This window comes from Hydra viridissima, unplaced genomic scaffold (assembly GCF_058129835.1).
Source record: "Hydra viridissima isolate aposymbiotic clone 2 unplaced genomic scaffold, HvirCarnegie_v1 scaffold_12, whole genome shotgun sequence".
Lineage (NCBI taxonomy): Eukaryota > Metazoa > Cnidaria > Hydrozoa > Anthoathecata > Hydridae > Hydra > Hydra viridissima.
In genome coordinates, this window is record NW_028324311.1 from 7,609,124 (window position 1) to 7,629,844 (window position 20,721).

At 31.0% G+C, this 20,721-nt stretch overlaps 2 protein-coding genes and 2 long non-coding RNA genes across 7 annotated transcripts; 3 read left to right on the forward strand and 1 right to left on the reverse strand.

Annotated features, from left to right (window-relative positions):
- The first annotated feature begins 4,195 nt into the window (after positions 1–4,195).
- LOC145182740 (zinc finger BED domain-containing protein 4-like) lies at positions 4,196–5,403 on the forward strand. Its single transcript, XM_090067922.1, has 2 exons — positions 4,196–4,387; positions 4,444–5,403. The coding sequence occupies exons 1-2, from the start codon at positions 4,196–4,198 to the stop codon at positions 5,401–5,403; spliced, it is 1,152 nt and encodes a 383-aa protein (XP_089924048.1).
- A 3,539-nt stretch (positions 5,404–8,942) lies between these two features.
- LOC149881051 (uncharacterized) lies at positions 8,943–10,362 on the forward strand. Its single transcript, XM_090069217.1, has 4 exons — positions 8,943–9,311; positions 9,425–9,643; positions 9,727–9,939; positions 10,144–10,362. The coding sequence occupies exons 1-4, from the start codon at positions 9,013–9,015 to the stop codon at positions 10,190–10,192; spliced, it is 780 nt and encodes a 259-aa protein (XP_089925343.1). The 5' UTR covers positions 8,943–9,012; the 3' UTR covers positions 10,193–10,362.
- An 8-nt stretch (positions 10,363–10,370) lies between these two features.
- On the reverse strand, positions 10,371–14,461 carry LOC149881052 (uncharacterized). 3 transcript variants are annotated; one of them, XR_016445757.1, is made up of 4 exons: positions 14,199–14,461; positions 11,093–14,082; positions 10,692–10,785; positions 10,371–10,519 (listed from the first exon to the last, which is right to left on the reverse strand). It is a non-coding gene; the product is annotated as an uncharacterized LOC149881052 (long non-coding RNA). The 3 variants fall into 3 exon arrangements; XR_016445758.1 differs by lacking the exon at positions 14,199–14,461 and having other exon boundaries at positions 11,093–11,909; positions 12,701–12,838; XR_016445756.1 differs by lacking the exon at positions 14,199–14,461 and having other exon boundaries at positions 11,093–11,296.
- A 54-nt stretch (positions 14,462–14,515) lies between these two features.
- On the forward strand, positions 14,516–16,987 carry LOC149881053 (uncharacterized). 2 transcript variants are annotated; one of them, XR_016445760.1, is made up of 3 exons: positions 14,516–14,662; positions 14,746–14,904; positions 15,015–16,987. It is a non-coding gene; the product is annotated as an uncharacterized LOC149881053 (long non-coding RNA). The 2 variants fall into 2 exon arrangements; XR_016445759.1 differs by having other exon boundaries at positions 14,520–14,662; positions 15,012–16,987.
- Positions 16,988–20,721: the final 3,734 nt, after the last annotated feature.

The window sequence follows — 20,721 nt, forward strand, 5'->3', positions numbered from 1 at the left end:
GTAGATTATGTTTCACGTTTAATAATAAACGTTCATTATTACATCGTTCTTTAGTCTCATTTTGCTGAAATCGGAGCCATTTTCTCTGGTTCCAAGTTGTTTGCTGCTTTTCTTCGTGTTTACTTTCTTTTAACTATCGATAAACTAAGCTTTATGAATGTTAAGCTTTATTAATATTATTTCATAAGATAACGCAAGCACTAAAAATAACATTATTTTCATTAACTGCTATTTCTTGACACAAGTAAAATGCAATTCAAACTCAGGAATAGAATTTACTAATAGCGGAAGAGAAACATTTTTGTTAAAATTATTCATTGGTTATCTTGCATCTAATGAGATTTTGTCAATTTCAAGTTGAAAAAGTCACATATATTTGGATTATTACGACTTAAGTTACTTTTATTTCGGAGATCCATTTATTTTTACTTAATAATTAAAAACCAAATTAAAAACACAACAAACTTTCTTACTTCTTCCTTGAATCTCCTTTTTTAGTTTAACTTTTGTGTTCTTTAGATCAGCTCATCCTATTTTATGTGCAACGGTTTTTCTTACTTTAGCTCTTCGTCCAACTGTAAAACCCAAGTCTTTTTTTAGTATTTTTTTTTCTTTTCGCACGAACAGTCAATGTGGGCATCATAATTACATTCCGACAAACAAATTTTCTCTCAACAAGTAATAATTTGGGAATTACAGTTGAAGATACCAATTTTTTATATCCAAGTATTTTATTGGAAAGTTTTTTTTTGTTTTTGGTGTTTTTTTTTTTTCATGTAAAAACAGACCATGACTTTTAGCGTAAGCAGCTCAGAAACAAAAAGGAACCTTTATATTTAGAAAACTTTGATCAACATTTATTTCTATTCTTAATGACACTGCCTAACTAGGGAGCTCTTGTGTACTTGGACAGAGAAGATAGCTTTTTGTTTAACAAAAAGCTCTTATTTTGAAAAAGATCACTTGGCAGAATCATTTTTAAAGTATAAAACTGATATGAGCTCTCCTCTCATCGATGTTCTAATCCCACAGTGAATCAGAGTACTAAACTCAGCTTGTTGTGTTTAAATTTTGATTAAAGTTTGATTATTTTCAACAAGACGGGATATGATTAAAAGGCTGATGGAAAAAAGACATCAGTTTTATCGGAAATGAGACATCAATTTCATATTTGTTACCTGAAACAAATATTTAAAAGACTTAAAAGTGCGAAATTAAAAGAGGAGTTGAAATTACATCACCAAATGAAAACAGTATTAGAGTTTGATCAGGTCAGTGTCAAAAACAAACATCGTGCTCAAAAAATGTTGAAATGTTTTTAATTAGATTTTATATTAAATGTTTGTTTAAGATTAATAAAATTTTCTCCAAAAATAAAGCTTAAGATCAGAAAAAGTTTTTTAAAAAAAAAGAAAAGTTTTTCCGTATTTTTTCCATTTGTTGGTTTCTATTTCCGACACTTGAATTTTAAAGTTTAAATCACTAAATGATTAAAACACTAAATTTTAATAATGCAAGTTTCAGATTTTTTTTATTTATCATTTGATTCCTTTTAAGAAGCAGATTGTATTTCAAGAAGCAGATTGTATTTCAAGAAGCAGATTGTATTTCAAGAAGCAGATTGTATTTCAAGAAGCAGATTGTATTTCAAGAAGCAGATTGTATTTCAAGAAGCAGATTTCAAGATTGGATCAATTTCGGATTTTTTTGTGTCACATAAAAACTAAATTAAAAATATCTTAATTTAATTTCACCAAGTGTGTGTCACCAAACTCCATGCTACCAAGTATGCGCTATTCTAAAATAGTGTTGCAAGGTTTTGCTTTATCAAATGAATTATAAAAAAACCCATCAGGAAATGGACTTACTAAAAAAATAATATAAATTATGGAGCTTATAGAGTAGTCGAGGCAAAAAAGGGTGACATCGGAAAAAATGCTAAAAAAATTTACAAAATTAAGGCTGGTGAATGAAGGACGAAGGAATTGAATCAAACCAGATCTTGACGAAAAGCATTTCTATATTTCGCTATAATTTTTTTTAGTCTTTTTAAAATTACCTTACAAGTCTATTTTATTATTGACAGACTTTGTTTACACGAAAAAAGTTCCCAAATTTATAAATGTTCATCTTGAAAAAATGATAAAATCTGTTCGTGTCGACAACTAACTTCCTTCACCTTGGTTTAATTTGATTAGTAATTTGTCAACACGTGAAGTAGTTACTTTATCCTGAGCAGTCTTACTAAACAAATGTTATAAAAGTTTAAACTAGTACCACGTGTCAGAGTTTCTGTTTTAAAACTCACATGGCTCGCTGATTTATGCGGCCTCTTTAATGTTAAACGATGAGTTGCAAGTCTATCTCTTATACGTCCATGCTATAGCCAAAGAATACGAGCATAACACTAGAGGACTATATAGAGATGATAGCCTCTGCTGCTTCCATATCATTAGCGGCCCTCAATCAAAACAAATAAAGATAAATCTCGTTAACTTTTTTAAAGAGAAATTCAAATGCATTACTATCAGATTTAATTTAACAGTAGTAAACTTCAACGATGTCACACTTAATCTTCCTGACAGCACCTTTCAACCTTACAGAAAACCAGGAGATAATTTCGATTTTTTGATAGAGTCGCACCGTTTTGTAATAACGCTCTCAATTCTTTCGGATTTAAAGACAAAATTTCTTTCAATCAAAACACTTTAAAACGTGATGCAGGGTATCGAAAACAAAGCATTACTAAGTTTAACCCTCTGTAATCACTGAACGTTAAAACAAACACAGCAAAGATATTTTTTGGTTTAATTTATAGATGCTTCCCTAAAGGCCATAAATTCCACAAAATTTTTAACCGGAAGAACGTAAAGGTAAGTTACAGCTGCATACCAAAACATCAAGAAAATTTTTACTGTTCATAACAAAAGAGTACCACTGAGCATCTAATACTACTGACTACAATAATCAACTATGCAATTGCCGATAAACTACTTCATGTCCACTTAATGTAAAATGCCTTAGAAAAAAAACTTATTCATATTTATTGGTTAAAACTTAGCAACAAGAAAATGGACACCATTATATCGGATTTACTGAGAAAACCTTCAAGGTAGATAGTACAAACATAAGAATTCCTTTCTGTATGAAAGTAAGGCCAACTCCACTGAGCTTTCGAAGTTGGTATGGGAGTGTAAAAACAATGGCTTAGAGCCTATCTTTACGTGGAATATCCTCGATCAAGCAGAACCATTAAAACCTGGTGGTAAATATTAAAATTTGTGCTTGATGAAAAAATACCACATCATCCATCATGTCGAAATTGAGCTTGCTAAACAAACGAAGCGAGCTAACATCAAAGTGCTGCCATGAAAATTTTTAACCAAAAATTCTAATGCCATCATAGAAGACACTCAATAGCACTTTTTCGTATTTTTTTGTCATTACGTTTTTTCACGGTTTGTAACATCTGAAGATCGCTATTGCGTGAAACTTTAAGTAATGTTAAATAAACAAAGCTGATTATTTACTTTGTATTATAATAATAGTATATTCGCTTTACCTATACTAAGCTGTATTGAGCACTGGTAATGGAAATATTAACCATTTCTACAAATATATATAACTACTGTAAAATGCCGGTTCTGGCGCATGAACCAGTTCCCTATACTTAAGGATTCTAGCGCATTGATAGGTATTGACTATTTTTTCTAGAGATGTGCCGGGTACCCGGTTCGGACCCGGGGACCCGGCAAATCGGCTGTTTTACCGGGTACCCGATATCGGCCACTTGTTGCAGTACACGGCACCGGGTATCTTCTTTTTTATCTTAAAATGATTTTTCTTTTAGTTTCTACCAATAAACTTCAACCAATAAACTTCTTGATATAATTCTAAGAGCGTTATGTAGTTGATAACCACAAAGTTCTATTAACTTAAAACAATCTCACTTAAAATATTTTTTAATATATTTTTACAAAAAAATTTATACGAATACAAAAACTGTAACGCTAAATAAAATAATTTGAGAATACGAATAAAATGAATGGGGTTAAAAAATATTTAATAGCTTCTTTTTATTCTGTTAGAACACAAGATAATTTTTCTTCTTTCGAATGCTGATAGCGCTTTTCATTTGTAGCGCATTTCGAGCGTATTGTTAAAAAAATTATCGTTTTATATAAAATAATCGAAAATGTATGATATCAAACGTACTTTCATTATCTTTATAGAAATTTTATTTGAAAGAAAAATTATGAATAAAAAGAGTATAGCATGGAAGTTTTTTGATATAAGCACGACTCCTCATATGAGCAAGTGCAAACTATGTGATAGTTTAGTTACGAGAGGAGGAAAATCTTTAAAGTCTTATGGAACTACAGCAATGGTAAAACATTTGCGTTTAAAGCACTCCAAAGAGTTTGAACTTGCGGGAAAAAAAAGGTTCAATCATTTCCGTCTATTTCTGAAACCTCAGTTGCTTCTACCACCAATACAGTAAAAAGGAACATTATTCATGCTTTAAACAAAAAAAAATTATGGAATATTGATGACCACAGATCTATTCGAATCCATAAAATAATAGGCAAACTTATCACATTGGATATTCAGCCATTTTCTATTGTTGAAGATACGGGATTTAATGAACTGATTAAAGATGCTTACCCCAATTACAAATTACCATGTAGAACATATTTCAGCCAAAACGTAATCCCTAGCATGTATGATGAACTGTTTGAAGATATAAAAATAAAAATCTCCGCGACAAACTATTTGTCTTTGACGACAGATATCTGGACAGCGGATACTGCGAAAATCGCATTCTTAAGCATTACTGGACATTGGATAGATCCAACTAAATTTTCCCAAGAAACTGCTGTTCTTCGAGTAATTCATTTTCCGGAAAATCACACAGGTGTTCATATAAAAGAGTATTTACAAAAAGTTTTAGAATCTTTTAAAATCTCGCTAAGCAAAATTCATCTTATTGTTACCGATAATGCAAGCAATATGAAGGCTGCAGTAAAAAACATTGGAATGACATCAATTCCATGCTTTATCCATACTTTGCAGCTATGTATTCATGACTCTATATTTAGCCAAACAACCATCAAGGAAATTTTAACTTTATGCAGAGGAATAACGACCCATTTTAATCATTCACCAATAGCATGTGCAAAATTAAAATCAAGTCAGCAGCAATTAAGTACTGAACCTCACAAAATGAAACAAGATGTTCCAACCCGCTGGAACAGTTCATTTGAAATGCTACAAAGAACGTTTGAACAAAAAGTTCCTTTGGCCACTTATGCAGCAGAGTTTGATGAAATTAAACTTCCTACTAATTATCAATGGGGAATAGTCGAAAAACTTGTTTACATTCTTGCCCCATTGAAAACTTAACAAAAAATGTGGTAGGAGGGACGAAACTTGCGCAATAATTATACCATCTGTTCTTGCATTAAAAGTTTTATTACAAAAAGCTTCATCAAGTGATAAATACGCTGGGATTATGACGATGATTGATGAACTAATAAAATCTGTTACCAAAAGACTTGATAAATTTTTGCTTAATAAAATGTTATGTGTATCAACATTTTTGGATCCACGATATAAATTACTTTATCAACATGCAGATGAAAATGTTATTATAGAGTGGGTTGAAGAAGCATGGAAAGAAATGCAAGGAGCGCAAGATGTTGTTGACTCTGACTCCGACGATGTTCCAATAGTAAAAGCTCCAGCCTCTACTGGATTCATTAGCATTGATGATTGTTTTAAAGATGTAGCTTTTATGAGAACTGGAAGAAAGCAGAGTGAAAAACGTTCCGAGGCAGAAAGAGAACTAATAGATATTGAAGTTGCTGACATAATTAAGAAGCAAACAATATTAAGGTCTGCAATTACTCAAGAAATAGACAACTATTTATCTCTGCCTCTTTTAGAAAATACAGGTTGTCCGTTTTTGTGGTGGAGTAAATGTGGAATGCAATTTGAAAAACTTAAAAAGATGGCATTAAAATATCTTACAGCACCTCCGTCATCAATAGAAAGTGAAAGGTTATTTAGTGCTGGTGGGGACATATACGAAGCAACAAGGAGCAGACTAAAAGCAGATAACGGAGAATACCTAATGTTTGTTCATTACAATCTAAAGTTAATAAAACAATTAAAATAAGATACAGCAAATAAGTGTTGTTTATGTTTTTTTTATTTGTTTAAATTTGTTTTATTTTAATCACACTACAGTTGAGAAAGTCTACCTTTTTTTGCAATTCTTTGTCTCTCTTAATCTTTTAATTTCCCTAATAAAACTTTCAGTGGCGGAACTTCAAATTTTGCCCCCTTCCATACAAAATATTATTTAGGCCCGAACCAACAGGAGAGAAAAATGATTTTAAACTAAGTATAGTTATTATAGGTATATCAGACTGATATACCTATAATAGTCTAAAACCACTCGTTATGAACGAAACACCATTTTTGATGAAAACTTAATCGCGGTTCACATGAAGAAAACAAAAGTCTTTTACGATAAGCCTGTTTATTTGGGAATGAGCATCCTCGACATCAGCAAGACTTTGATGTTTGAACACCACTACGACTACATCAAGCCTAAATACGGTGATAAAGCCAAGTTGCTCATGACAGACACTGACTCGCTTATTTATGAAATCGAAACGGAAGATTTCTATAAAGACATTTCTGATGACGTAGAAAACAAATTTGACACGAGCGACTTTCCTAAAGATCATCATGCTATTGAAAACGTTGGCTTCAAAGTGGGTAAAAATAAAAAGATTATCGAAATGTTCAAAGACGAGACAGGTGGTATGCAAATCACACAATTTGTTGGACTTAGACCTAAGCTCTACTCTTACTACATCCCTGAAGAGGAAGAAAATAAAGAACACAAAAAATGCAAAGGGGTTAAAAAGAAAGTCGTTGAAAATAAAATAAGACATCAAGATTACCACGACTGCTTAATGAATGAAAAAGAACAACTTGCAACCATGAACGTTTTTTGATCCCGTCTTCACGAAATTTACACTGAAGAAATTAACAAAATAGCACTCAGCTCAAAAGATGATAAGAGGATCATACAAAATGATAAAATAAGCACCTTCGCCATTGGTCACTACAAAACAAGATGACATGCACGGTAAGAAATGGAATAAAAAGGACATCTTAACAAATATAGAAATAACAAGATTATTTTTATACTTCTTCTTGATAAGAATTTTTTTAAAACCACCATCTTGAAAAAATAGTCAATACCTATCAATGCGCTAGAATCCTTAAGTATAGGGAACTGGTTCATGCGCCAGAACCGGCATTTTACAGTAGTTATATATATATATACATAATTTTAAAAAATATCCAAGATTGTATAAAGTAGGCTATGGTTTTTCTTTAAGATAATCCTCGAATTAAAATCATTAACTCTTTATATATAATTAGATCTGTTAAAATTGTTTTATTAAGTATTTATAGTAGCGTTTATTTTTAATAAGTAATGAATTTCCGAAGAAACTAAAAATCTTCAAAATTTTATTTCAGCAGCTTTACATCGTTTCTTTTCTTATAGTATGTGTTGTGCATACTTACACAAAGGTGGGTCTACATTATTAACAAACAGGTGTTCTGCCCACCATTGCCTAAAAGATTGCAAATAGATTTTTTTTAGAAGCAAGAGCTTCGTTACGAACCTTGGCAAATGATGTTTTCTTAAACTTAGTTTATAAAAAACATGATATAAATATTTAACCCACTTTTATTTAACAAAACTATCTTTTTATTTCTTTTTACAAATATTTACTCACTTGACATAAACATCTCAACAAAATTTTTCGACAAACTTTAGTTGAATTTGGTTTTGAGGTAGCGCACTAGAGCCCACAAGTTTTAAAAATTTAATGTTGTTCAACTGAACACAAGATCTTTGAAACAGTAACATGCAATATTCAACGATACAGTGATAAACTGGATGTTGAATTTATTTTAAACATCTAAAATTAGGATTAGTTTAAAAATTAACGCCGCATTCATAAAATGTTGTTTAACTTGAGGAATTTAGTTTTGTAAAAATTTGCGTCATACGTAAATTTATGTCGCTTAAGCATCGCAAAAGTGTAACGTCCTATCTCTTTTAACTTCGAATTCGTCATTCGAAAACTTCGCTGAAACCTTTCAAAGTTCGGAACTCAGAGTGTTTTATATTTACAGATTTAGCCTAAATTAGCAGTCTGCAGAGTTCCTCCCCTCTTTGCAAAATATTTAAAAAAATATTTGTTGTAAAATGTCTTTTTTGAGAGAGTGTTGAAAGAAATCTTGTCTTATAATTTTCTCAATTGTTTTGTAGATTTTTTTTTTTTTTCCGCTTGCTTACTTTTTATTTAAAATGCTAAAAGACAGAAAATCACGAGGATTCTAACAACAAAGTCAAAATATTTTAACAATTTTTTGGAAATTTTACAGGCGAAGTGTTTTTTTTTTTAATCATTAAAGATTATTACTATTTTTTAAAATATATTTTAAAAATATAGGATTTTATGTTAGACATGGTGCTTAAGGGGTACATAAAAAACACCAGTGACTTTCAAAAAAATGTCTTTTGAAACAGAAGAAATGTCAACGTTTTTTGTCAAATTCATTTGACTAAAAATATATATATATATATATATTTTATTGGCTTAATTGGCAGTCTACCATTGATAATACAGTTCCGAACATTTACACTTCATTGATATTGAATATTTCGTAATTTTATTTTTTACATATTTAGCACCATTTATCTTTATCAGCTATTTGACTTATTAAACAATTTACTTTTGGCAGAAACTTCGCTATTATCTAATTCACATTGCATAACAAATAATCCGGGTTCCCACTTTTACATTCTATCTAATAATCCCTTTCATTAACGAACAAAAAAAAGTTGATTAAAAGATTGCAAGAGAAACTATAAAAGCGGCAAATTCGAGATTATTTAAAAAGGAGTCTTAAACGAGAATGAAGACTATTATCAGCTTGGTTATTTTTGTTCGCTCAATATTTAGCGTTATTGCTGATTCGAGTGACTATTGTAGCGGAGCTGGTTTGATGTGCGCTAGCTACTGTGATCAATGTTTTCCTGGAGGATGGTGCATTAAAAATGCAAACGGTTCAAATAGCGGAAAGTGTCTGTGTAACTATGGTTGGACGGGACCGCTTTCCAGTTTTAAAGAAGATACAGCTGATTTGGCCTGGGGAAAAAACAGAATTATAGCATCGAATTGCAAAACTGCGTGTCACTATACAAATCAATTCAGGTAATGAAAGAATTTATTTTAATGCATTTTTTTTAATTAGTTACAAAATTTTAAAAAGCTTAACAGTTCCAAACAACTTAAGCTAACAAAAATTGTTTTAAATATTTAATTAGGAATTTAAATTGTGTTTTTGGTAACTCTTCAATTGAAAATCCAACTTGTAACCCATCCTTTTGTGAAGCCAACAAGCGTGGAAAGTGTGTTGATGGTGTTTGCAAGTGTTGTAAAGGGTGGACTGGAGAAAATGCGATTTACAGCAATGATCGCTATAGTACTGATGGTGTTCTTTACAATTGTAATAAACAATGTCCCTACCTAGGGTTTGGAGTACAGTAAGTTAATTGAAAAACTTATTTATTGTAGCTGTTCTATGAGGTCATAAAGTTGCGATTCTAAAGTAACCTTTGTTCTTAAGAAATCCAACTTGTAAGGCGGCATATACCCCACCTATATGTAATTCAAACTGCGCCATGAACGACGGCGAATGCGATTTAAAAACAGGTCGGTGCCGCTGTTGCGAGGGTTGGACTGGGGAAAACGCCAGATTTGAAGATGATGGCTCAATAACTGTTGCTAGCTATTGCAATGTTTATTGCCCGTATATCAAAACACAAGATATCAATTCCAGGTAAATTTTAAATTTAGTTTTTGAAAACTCACTAGTTTCATATTGAAACCGTATTACATTATATAACGTTATAAAACATTATATAGCATTATAAAACATTATAAGAGAGGTTTATTTTCTTTTTTTTTGAATATTTATACTATATTACAAATGATTATTTAAAAAAAAAACAAGTTATTAATTGCTTTATATGCACCTTTTTAGAAATTGGCTATGTGTTAATCCTGACTTTATAAGACGCAGCGTCCAGTAAAAATACCTTACATATTGTGAAGTTTGAATGCATTAAAAAAAATCGAACGGTCGTAGATTAAAGTTGATAACTTTATTACAAACATATGAAACAATGGTTTGCTCAAGGCTGTAAATGTTCGAAAAAATAATAATAATAACATTGTTATTCTTTTTACGAATTAAATTGTAACAAACAATATTGTTCGACATATTTATTCATCGATTGTTATTTCATACTACAATTCAGATTTTAAAAGTAGTTCAAAAAAAATTTGATGATTGTTTCTAGATCTTTTCTGCTTTCATCAGTAATCCTTATCATCAACTCTTGAAATTTCACAGGCATCTGATTAATGAAAAAAAAGATTCAGTAAAAAAAAAACAAAAAACGTTGAAGAACATTTTGTGTTTTTATAATACAGACAGCAGTATCATTAATCTCACACTCACAAACATGTATACTCGCTCGCACACACTCTCCTATAATCATCCACACAAAAAAAAAAGTATTTAAATACTCGTTTGTTCTTGATCATCTTTAAAGTCGTTTATAGTTTCTCTCATTTCACGGAATTGTTTTACTAACATCTTGTCGCTTTCCTTCAGCCATTTCTATAAAAAAAAAAAAAAGGTTTTAGTCAGACTTTGTTTAGGCCACTTGATTAATTAAACAATGTCGTGTTTTTTTTTTATACATGTATACTGAAAATCAATTCCATTATCCTAAACGGACCTCTTACTAATACTGATATCTCTCTCGTTACGTTGATCTGCTAATAAACTAAGAAACAAATCATAAAGTTGCAATGTCATAAAAAATTTTATTTTAACGAATGATTGATTCGCTACTGATATATTACTGGACGATTTTTATTAGTTCAAAGTTGATTTCTAAAGGAAAGAAAAAAAAATTTCACACCAACTCCTCCTTCAACCAAATTAAAACTTTTCTCAAATTTTCTTCTTTTTTTACTTGATCGTTTCCCGGAGCTTTTAGCAAATCTATGTAATGTTTATATGAGTCTGCCATTCTCACACGGCTAAAACGTACGAAAGTTATGATGTGAATTAACAAATCTATTTAGACGAATCACTAGCTATTATAGTTACTTAAACTACGTATTACAACTGCTTAATCGTTTGCTAAAAGATGAAGTTAGATTTATTATTTTAATCTTAACAAAAGCGATAATAGTTAATAGACAGATACTCATTAGACTATTTTTACACTTTCGACTTTGAAAAAACTGTTGTTTTTCGTTTTTCTTTTCACCAAGTTTTTTAAAAAGTTTTCGTTTTTCTTTACACCAAGATCTTTTATATTTTTTAAAGAACTTTATCAATTAAACGTTAAACATTGAATCCCCACAAATATCGCCTCACGATTTTCTTTGATTTCACGGTAAAATCTTGAAATAAAAAAGATTCAGTTTATTAAAGTTATTTTCGAACTAATAAATGTACTGAACCAAACCGAGAATGACATGGTAAAAGATTCCTAAACAATTACTAACAATTTCCGTTCATATGCCACTCTTTATCTGAAACAGTGAATAAAAAAATTGACAGAAATGCGATGTATGTAAAAATTGAAGTAAAGGTTACTGTTTACCGAGTAAGTTGAGTTAGCTCATTCAATGATTTCAAAAAATTTATCATAATGAGTTCTTTCCTGGTTTTTACTGGTTGAAGCAAGTTGAGACCGTTAAACATACTGGTGGTGCACAGCGTTCAATCTTTTAAAAAAGTGGAAATCTGGCAAAAGTGCGACTATTTTTAATTGGCGTTTTTGCATGTGGATTTTTAATTATTAGATACTTAAAGAACCTAAGAAGTAATTTATCATTTATTTTTTTTTTATAATTAAAAATTACTACTCAATTAAAACACAACTACTCAAATTAAAAAATAAACACAACTACTCAAATTAAAACACAACTACTCAAAACACAACTACTCAAATTAAAAAATACTTTAAGGCTTCCCTGCCTTATATGAGGAACACAAACGGTTTAGATCAATGTCATCAACGGATGGCATAGAGGCTGGTGAGCTTGCTTATGCAGCTGCAATAAAAGTAAAAACCATAAATAAAGATACTTTTAATATCATCATACAGGCTAACCAAAAAGCTCCATTGAGAGCAGTAAAAGAAGGCCTACAAACAGGTATTAGAAAATGTAGCACCAAAGCTCTTTTCTCCTGACAAATCATTAACAATAATGTTAGACCAAGGCATGACTGTAGATAACTACAACCACAATCGAAGGTTACTTATGGAAAATGGCTGACGCATACCAACCTTATCACAAAGTTCTTGAAGCTAAAAAAAACAGCTATCCTGCTGAAAATTCTATGACCATTACTGACACCATGTCCGAAAAAAAAATGAAATGCCTTCTTGATTACACTTCAAGAAGACTTGTGCAGGGACTTAACTTAGTAGACGATGTGACAAACTTGAAAAGTTTTTTTTAAATGGAGATTTGATGGCAACATTAAGCTTAGTGAAAACAAACAGTCATACATTTGTGGCGAACCGACAAATAAGTACAACATTAGCATCTTCTTTACTTCAATGGTCCCGATTCATATTGTAAACGATGTAGAAATCATTTTCAAAAATCCTTGTCCTTCTTCAACTTGTCAGCTAATTCGTTTCCAATTTTTGAAATAAACTTTAGGAATTTAACAAAACGAAGAATAGCATCTAAAATAACAAATCAATTACTACTGTGATCAAAAAGTAAGGTGAATTTTTAATTTAAACTTCCCGCCTTATTTGAATCGTCCAATCTTTTTTATTTTTAAGTTGGTAGGAATGTCATTAACATTTGCGCCAAATTACATGTCAAACTCATAATTATTTTTTTTGTTTACGCTTGTTTCTGAAGTACCAAAAGTGCATTCGGCGATTTTCACGATGTCTAATTTTGTTGAGCAAAGAAGTGCTATTAAATTTTGTTTGCGGAATGATATTTCTGCTGCTGAAACGTATCGAATGTTGCAAAAGGCCTTCGGTGAAGAGACTATGTCTCAAAAAAATGTTTACAAGTGGTACAAAGACTTCAAAGAAGGCCGAGAACGTGTTGATGACTTGGAACGCTCCGGACGACCATCGACTTCGATTGATGATCGCCACATCAACAAAATCAAAGAATTGGTGCTTGCAAATCGTCGGTTAACCATTCGAGACCTTGTTGACATGGTTGGAATATCATTTGGGTCGGTGCAAGCGATTTTGAAGGATCATTTGGGCCTCAGAAGACTCAAATCACGTTTGGTGCCGAAATTTCTCAATTTCTTTGAAAAAGAGCGTCGCGTTAAAACGTGTGAAGCAATGCTTTCTGACTATCAAGACGTCTACAAACAAATTATTACTGGCGATGAGACTTGGGTCTACGCATACGACCCTGAAACAACCGACCAATCGAGTGAATACCGTGAAAAAGGCGAGCCTAGACCGAAGCAACCACGTCAAAGTCGCTCAAAAATCAAGGTCATGTTGACTGTTTTCTTTGATTATTGTGGTGTCGTGCACTACGAATTCCTTCCAACTGGCCAAACTGTCAACAAAGAATATTATTTAAGCGTTATGCGACGTTTGCGTGAAGCTATTCGCAAAAAAAGACCGGAATTATGGGCCAATAACTCTTGGATTTTGCACCACGATAATGCGCCTTCGCACACAGCACTGGTTCTTCGTGAGTTTTTCGCCATAAACTCTACCCATGTTGCTCCACAACCACCGTATTCGCCCGACTTAGCACCGTGTGACTTCTGGCTGTTCCCAAAGCTCAAGAGACCACTCCGGGGAAATCGTTTTGAGTCCATTGAAGAGATCCAACGTGAATCGGCACGCGCATTGAAGGCTATCCCTACCGAGGACTTTTCGGCATGCTTCGAAGACTGGAAAAAACGTTGGCAAAAGTGCATTGGGGCCGGGGGGGATTATTTTGAGGGGGACGATACAGATTTGGAAGAATAAATAAAGATTTTTCATTTTATAAAAAAATTCACCTTACTTTTTGATCACAGTAGTACATCCCACAACAATTGATTCAAAAGAAGGGCGACAGCTTTTGATGTTTTATGATAAACGGTAAAGTTTGTAGCGCAACCACTGAGACATCTTCTCAAAAATTTGCTTCATTTGAAAAGCCAATCCGACTGAAATGAATGACTTTGATTCCTGTCTAAAGAAACCAATTAATACAGACAACCTCGCATTTGGACTTTGAACACCGCACGCTTGGATTTAGATTTTTTTAATACTTTTTCATATTTCATACAGGACTCATATTTCATACAGGGCTCATATTTCATACAGGACTTATATTTCATACAGGACTTATATTTCATACAGGATTCATATTTAAAAAAACGGCAAATGAATAGCGAGAATGACAAAATAGAATTTAACATCAGGAAAAAACTACTAATTTCAAAGAGTATTCTAATGATGCTACTAAATTGCTAGTAGAATAAGGTTGGTATTATATATTCGCATCAATTCATAAAATATTAATTCAAGTTGCCAAAGTCATCAAAAAGATGAATATTTATGTTAAGCAATAATCTAAGGACGCTCAGGAATCTCGGAGTAAGCACTTGAAACAGTGTTGGGAGTTTCACACCCAAAAAGCATCAAGACAAGAAAAACATTAAGACAAGAAAAACATCAAGACAAGAAAAACATCAAGACAAGAAAAACATCAAGATAAGAAACAAGTAAGTTTTTCTTAAATCTGCTTCTTTTGTCTTCAGATTCTAATATTTCTTCTCTGCGACAAACATCAACAGTGATCAAATATAAACTTACAGATCTATTTTATTAGTAGACATTCCTAGCTACTTAGAAAATGATTTGGAAGATTCAGAAAGTTGCAGGGCATGCAAGCAACGGCAGAGGATGCAACACAAGTTTTGGAACAACAAGCTTCTGCTCGCCTAGACAAAGTTTTATTAATCTGTGCATTTTTCTTTTTTTTTTTTGAGCGCAAGAAATTTTTATTTGGAATCATGATTTGTATCTGAGAAAATTTTGTTCTTTAAATTAGTATTGTTAAAAATGTAATTAATAGCCATAGTGCTGTAAGGTCTCATTATGGAAGGATATAAATTCTTTTTCATACCTTATTTTAGGCGACAGAAAGTTACGAAGATTTTACAAAAAGAATTTATACAGAGAGTTTACAGGGAGAATTTAAATAAGGGAGTGTATAATGGTGGCGAAAACTTTGTTTTTTGCATGTTGCTTTCTCAAAAATCAATATTTTTCAAAATTCCAAAAGCAGGCAGTTACTGGCATCCATTGAGTATTATTCTGTCCAAACCGATTGTTAAAATTCAAACTGAGTAAAATTTTACAGCTTTTGGTGCAAACAACTAAATTTTTTAATTTCAAAAGTTTTTTTAGTTTTCAAAAATTTTAAGTTATGGTGGCGGAATGCTGCATTCAACTAAAACCACTATGTAGATGTGAAACTTATTTAAACAACTGGATGTAAAATGATAAAAGTGATGATTTTTAAATTTAGAAAAAACAGTTCCACTTCAGTTGGAACCGCAATTTGGACATTTAAAGTAGGTGCTGAAGTTGTAACACATCGGGTATGAACTTCTCGAAAAGTCACAATTTCAGGAATTGTTGCGATTGAGCACAAGAGGCATTGGTTTCAGTTAAAGAATACAAAAATCCTGAACAACATCTTCTTCTGCTTCATCCAGCTTCTTCTGCTTCATTCACCCTTTTTGATATCGGTTATGCCGATGATGTTCTTTCATTTGCTTTTTTTTTTCTTTCTGGCTGGCGTTCTTTTGCTCGCATTGGCTCTTTTCTTCTGGTTGTCCAATTTTTGAGCTTGGTATCATACTTTTCACGCATCACATTTTTCAGGCGATGTAAAAATAGTAGACTTCATCGGCTTTCGACTACGATTGGATTTTTTAGCTGGATATTCCTATCTTCAGCGTTCCAATTGATTTCAATGCATCACGTAGAGATGATATCGAAGTGGCCAAACTCAGTATACTGCCGAATGTACTGGGTATCGCAGAAGACTCAGAGGTGGTGCCTTCTTCATGCAAAGCAGTTGAGCTCACTATACCGTGATTTGTTAAATAAAAATACGGTGCTGGTCTTCCGGATCATCGCTTTGATTGTCAAATAGATTTTTGCCACTCAAATCGGCAGCTACATAATCACTTTTGGAAAAAATATTTCGATTGAATGCTTAATAATACTCTCTGCTTGTTTGGCCATTTTCATTCCACGAAGGAGAACACTTGACGTCGATCTTTTTAGCATTTTCTTATCCCGAAACAATTGAAAAGAAATCAAAGTTTTTACTGATTTTGGATCGCAGAAAATTCAAAAAGAAAATTTTTCACCACATCGTCAGTTTTTTTTGAAAATTCAATATTTACTTCGTCGAATTTACTAATGTAGAATCTCAAGGTGGTTTACGGAACTGCATTTGCTTTAGCAACCGACGCCTTGGAATTGCCATGAATTTACACCATTTTTAATTGCCTTCAACATTTGGTCTACGTGAACTGTTTTTTCTAGTGTTCTTTATATGAAATATAAAAAAAAAATTAAAAAAAAAACAACCAAAAACTCAAAAACAAAAAAAAAATCAATACAAATGCCACAGAATATGTCATTTGCTGATATTATACACTTCTTTACAGAAAAAAAATGATCCGCCACCACTGATCTCAAAATATAACTGGATAGCGTATACGGGAAATTTTTTGAAGCCAGTTTTGGCCTCCCAAGATGGCGGCGGAATTAACGAGTGGTGATATGAAAATTAAGAAATTGATGATAATCTTAAGCTTATATCTTAAGCTCAAATATTGATAAATATATAAGTTTCTAATAAAAACCTAGTTTTTTTGTTTAACATAAGATTTTTTTCATAAAAATAACGGAGTATTACATATTTACATAAATTTCAAATATAAATATTTTTTTATTTAACAAAACATATTTTTACAATAAGTTGTTCTATATTAACTTTCTGTTTTTCGTTTTTTAGAATAAATATTAAAAAATAAAAATTCTCAGTAAAACTAAGTACAAATCGCGAGGTTAGAATTATTTTGTTCCTCCAAGTTTAAACGTTGGGAAAATGTTTTTGATTTTTTCTAGAAGTAAAAATTGTTTAAAGTTTTGGCTTTTATTTTTAAAGAAATAGTAACTTATGCTTTGAATAATTTATGTTTAAGCAAATTATTTAGAACAAAATTTATAAAATAATGCGTATTTTAAAAGTTATTATTACTTACTAAAATTAATAACTCCTATTCTCCCAACTTTTAAAATTGGAGAACAAAATAATTCTAACCTCGCGAAATTTTAATTTGCTTAAATTTAGTTGGTTTATTAATAGTGAAGAAAAAGTATTTGTTTGCTTGTGCAGAAATCTCAAATTTCAAATAGTTAACATTTGTTATATAATTTATGTTCTTAACTACCCATTGCTGTATGCTAGAAGGTTAATAACACAACAGTATGGTAGGCAGCTGATTTTATTTTTAAGATAGAATATTTTTTAGGCATTAGTTTATCAGATAGGCACCACAAAGTAATAAATGCTCCATGAACTATTAGCTGAGCGCTGTGATTACACAAAACTCAGAGGTTCCTTCTAGAGTTATTATATATATATATATATATATATATATATATATATATATATATATATATATATATATATATATATATATCATATCATAAAAATACTTTTGATTGGTTTTTGAATAGGATAAGTTTTGTTAATTGCATTCTCAGCTTTTTTCCAGTTATTGTGGCAGTTTGTTCTTTACTAGGGTGATAAAGACGTATTTTTGCATAGTTTTTTGAAATAAGTTTTATCAGTGCAAATAAATGGTTATCAGTTATAGCTGAGTCAAACATATGAGAAGTTTGTTCATTAAATATCTTTGAGTAATCAACTGATCTCAAAACAGCACTAGAAATGGCATTTTGAAGGTTGCCATTTATTGAGGCAAGCAACCTTTAGAAACATCTTTCAGTTTCTTCGCTTATGATAACAACACTTTTGGTTGGTTTAATTAAACCTCCTTTGTCTTTGAATTTTAAAAAACTGGTTTGTTCGAAATGAAAAGAAAGTACTAATGCATTCCGACATTTAAATCAGATGGTTTATTGTAAATTTATGTATCATACATTTTTTGATAAGATACATAATGTTGATAATGTTTGATAACATACAAAATATATGTTATCAAAAAGTTCCCTTAATAAGTCGTTTTGAATAACAAGTTAAAAACAATTTACTCAATCATTGAGAGCTGGAATATTACAAAGAATAATATATAAGTAAAATAGTATATATCAAAAAATAATATTTTGTATTTAATATTCTTAATAAATACTATTTCAATTAATTAAATATATGTATGAAATAATCCTAGAAGGAACACCTGAGTTGTGTGTACTCACAGCACTCAGCTAATAGTTCATGCAGCATGTACATATCTGGTATCTTGCTACAAAAATTGAAAATATAAAATTTTTTCAAAATTGTAAGTAGACATCACTGCCACTTACCATACAGTAATGTTATCAACCTTCTAGCACACTACATTGGGTAACTAAGAACTAAAAGGGACATAAATTATGCATAAATATTATTTAATCGTAAATTACACTTAAAAAGTATTTCGAATATTTTGTACTTTAATATTTAAATAATTTCCTTAATTGTCTGAATTTTTTAGAGATCATTTCATTTCTTTAAAATTTTTTAAAACTTTTTTTCATAGTCCAGTTTTTCTTTTAAAACTCTGCTTATTTTCTGTCATATTTCTGTTAATAAAATGTACATCGGTCACCACTAGGAGCTCCAATCGCCGCCATCTTGGGAGGCCAATATTGGCATCAATTTTTTTTGAAAAACACAATTGAATACGCTATCTAGTTATATTTTGAGATCAGTGTCCGCCATATTCCTTACAAAAATTCCGCCATCTTACCTTACAAATTTGTGTTGGAAGCATGTGGCGTCACTTTCATGCAGTGCAAATTGAGAAAAATTTAAAATAACCAAAAAAGTTGAGGAAGGTCTAAATAATACCTTCCATACATTTACCTGACTCAATTTTCACAAAATCTTCACTCTGGCACTGCGAACACAGATAACAAATAAAACTTATTTATTTATTTTTTTCACAACTTTTTTATTCAAAATCATAAAAATTACGAAGCACACGTCCGCTTGGTATGACTGTTGCATATAAAATGGCAGCGCAATAAAAGACATCGACCATGGTGATATGGTGTATCACAAAAGTCATTATATGTGAAATTTAACTAGTCCACCATCATACCTCACACGCCACCATACCTTACATTCCCCTATATATTTACATGAATAAATTATAAAGATTAATTGCATGGAAAATTTACATAGTGTAGGCAAACAAGAAAACTTCACAACTATAATATTTGAGAAAATTTTAAGTTTCAATCAAAAATGTAAAATGACTTAATAAATGTTAACCTGAATATGTCCACAATATTTTATTACATGGAGGGTTTACAACCAAAATTATTTTATTACATGGAGGGTTTACAACCAAAATTTTCTATTTTTTTAAAAAAAGTCATGGTATAAAATAAAAAACATCAAAATTTCAACAGAAATTTATATAAAAAATAACATAACAAATAAAAGATATTGGTCTACACATAAATGCATTTTTTTTAATTTTATTTTTAAAAATGCATTTATAGTAGTTTTTTATTCAAAGATGCATGTTAGTTTTACTATTGAAGCTATAAATCTACCTATTTTGTGTAAATTCCACTTACCACTCTAATCCAATGTGGTAAAGTGAACCAAAATTGTAAATTGCCTGTATATTAATATTTCATTAGATTCAAAGCATTATCTTTTTTTAAGGCTTCTTTCCTTTCATTATATTTTTGTTTTTCATGACAAATCTCAAAACCAGGATAGCTTGAACAAAATCTAGAATGGTAAAGGCACTTTCTTTTTTTAGCGACCATTATTACTAACAGGTAACTTATCAGTACATTTACATTTCAAAAAAAACAAGCATGACATGAAAAATTTCTTTGAGTGATATCACAGCGCTCAAAGGTTTTTCCAGTTCTAAACATCAAAGAAGATGCATCCTTAAAAAAAAAGATGCAGCCTTAAAAAAAATAATTAGGAACCTAAAAGCAAAATGCTCTTATGTAATTTAATGATTTGCCACATTGGACCAGTAGAGAGTTTGTCAATATTACCTAACGCAAATATTATATGAATTATAATATCTTCTTTACCAGCTTTCAGTAATTTATTAGGATTTAAGGAAACCATTTAATAATTCATTGATGGCATCCCTGTGATAACACACTCAACTCATTAAACTTCACACAAACGAACTCATATCAGGTATCTTCTAATCGGCTGTATCAACCAAAAATATTTCCGCTATTTTTTCACTTAAAAAATGGAAAAACGTAAAGAAATTATCGAACTCAATTAACAATTTTTAAAACGT

Excerpts from the sequence above, each read along its gene's own strand:
- LOC145182740 (XM_090067922.1), top strand. The coding sequence starts at position 4,196 with ATGTATGATATCAAACGTACTTTCATTATCTTTATAGAAATTTTATTT. Across the intron at positions 4,388-4,443 it reads CTTATGGAACTACAGCAATG|GTTCAATCATTTCCGTCTAT; the intron begins GTAAAACATTTG and ends GGGAAAAAAAAG.
- LOC149881051 (XM_090069217.1), top strand. The coding sequence starts at position 9,013 with ATGAAGACTATTATCAGCTTGGTTATTTTTGTTCGCTCAATATTTAGC. Across the intron at positions 9,312-9,424 it reads CACTATACAAATCAATTCAG|GAATTTAAATTGTGTTTTTG; the intron begins GTAATGAAAGAA and ends ATATTTAATTAG. Across the intron at positions 9,644-9,726 it reads TACCTAGGGTTTGGAGTACA|AAATCCAACTTGTAAGGCGG; the intron begins GTAAGTTAATTG and ends TTTGTTCTTAAG.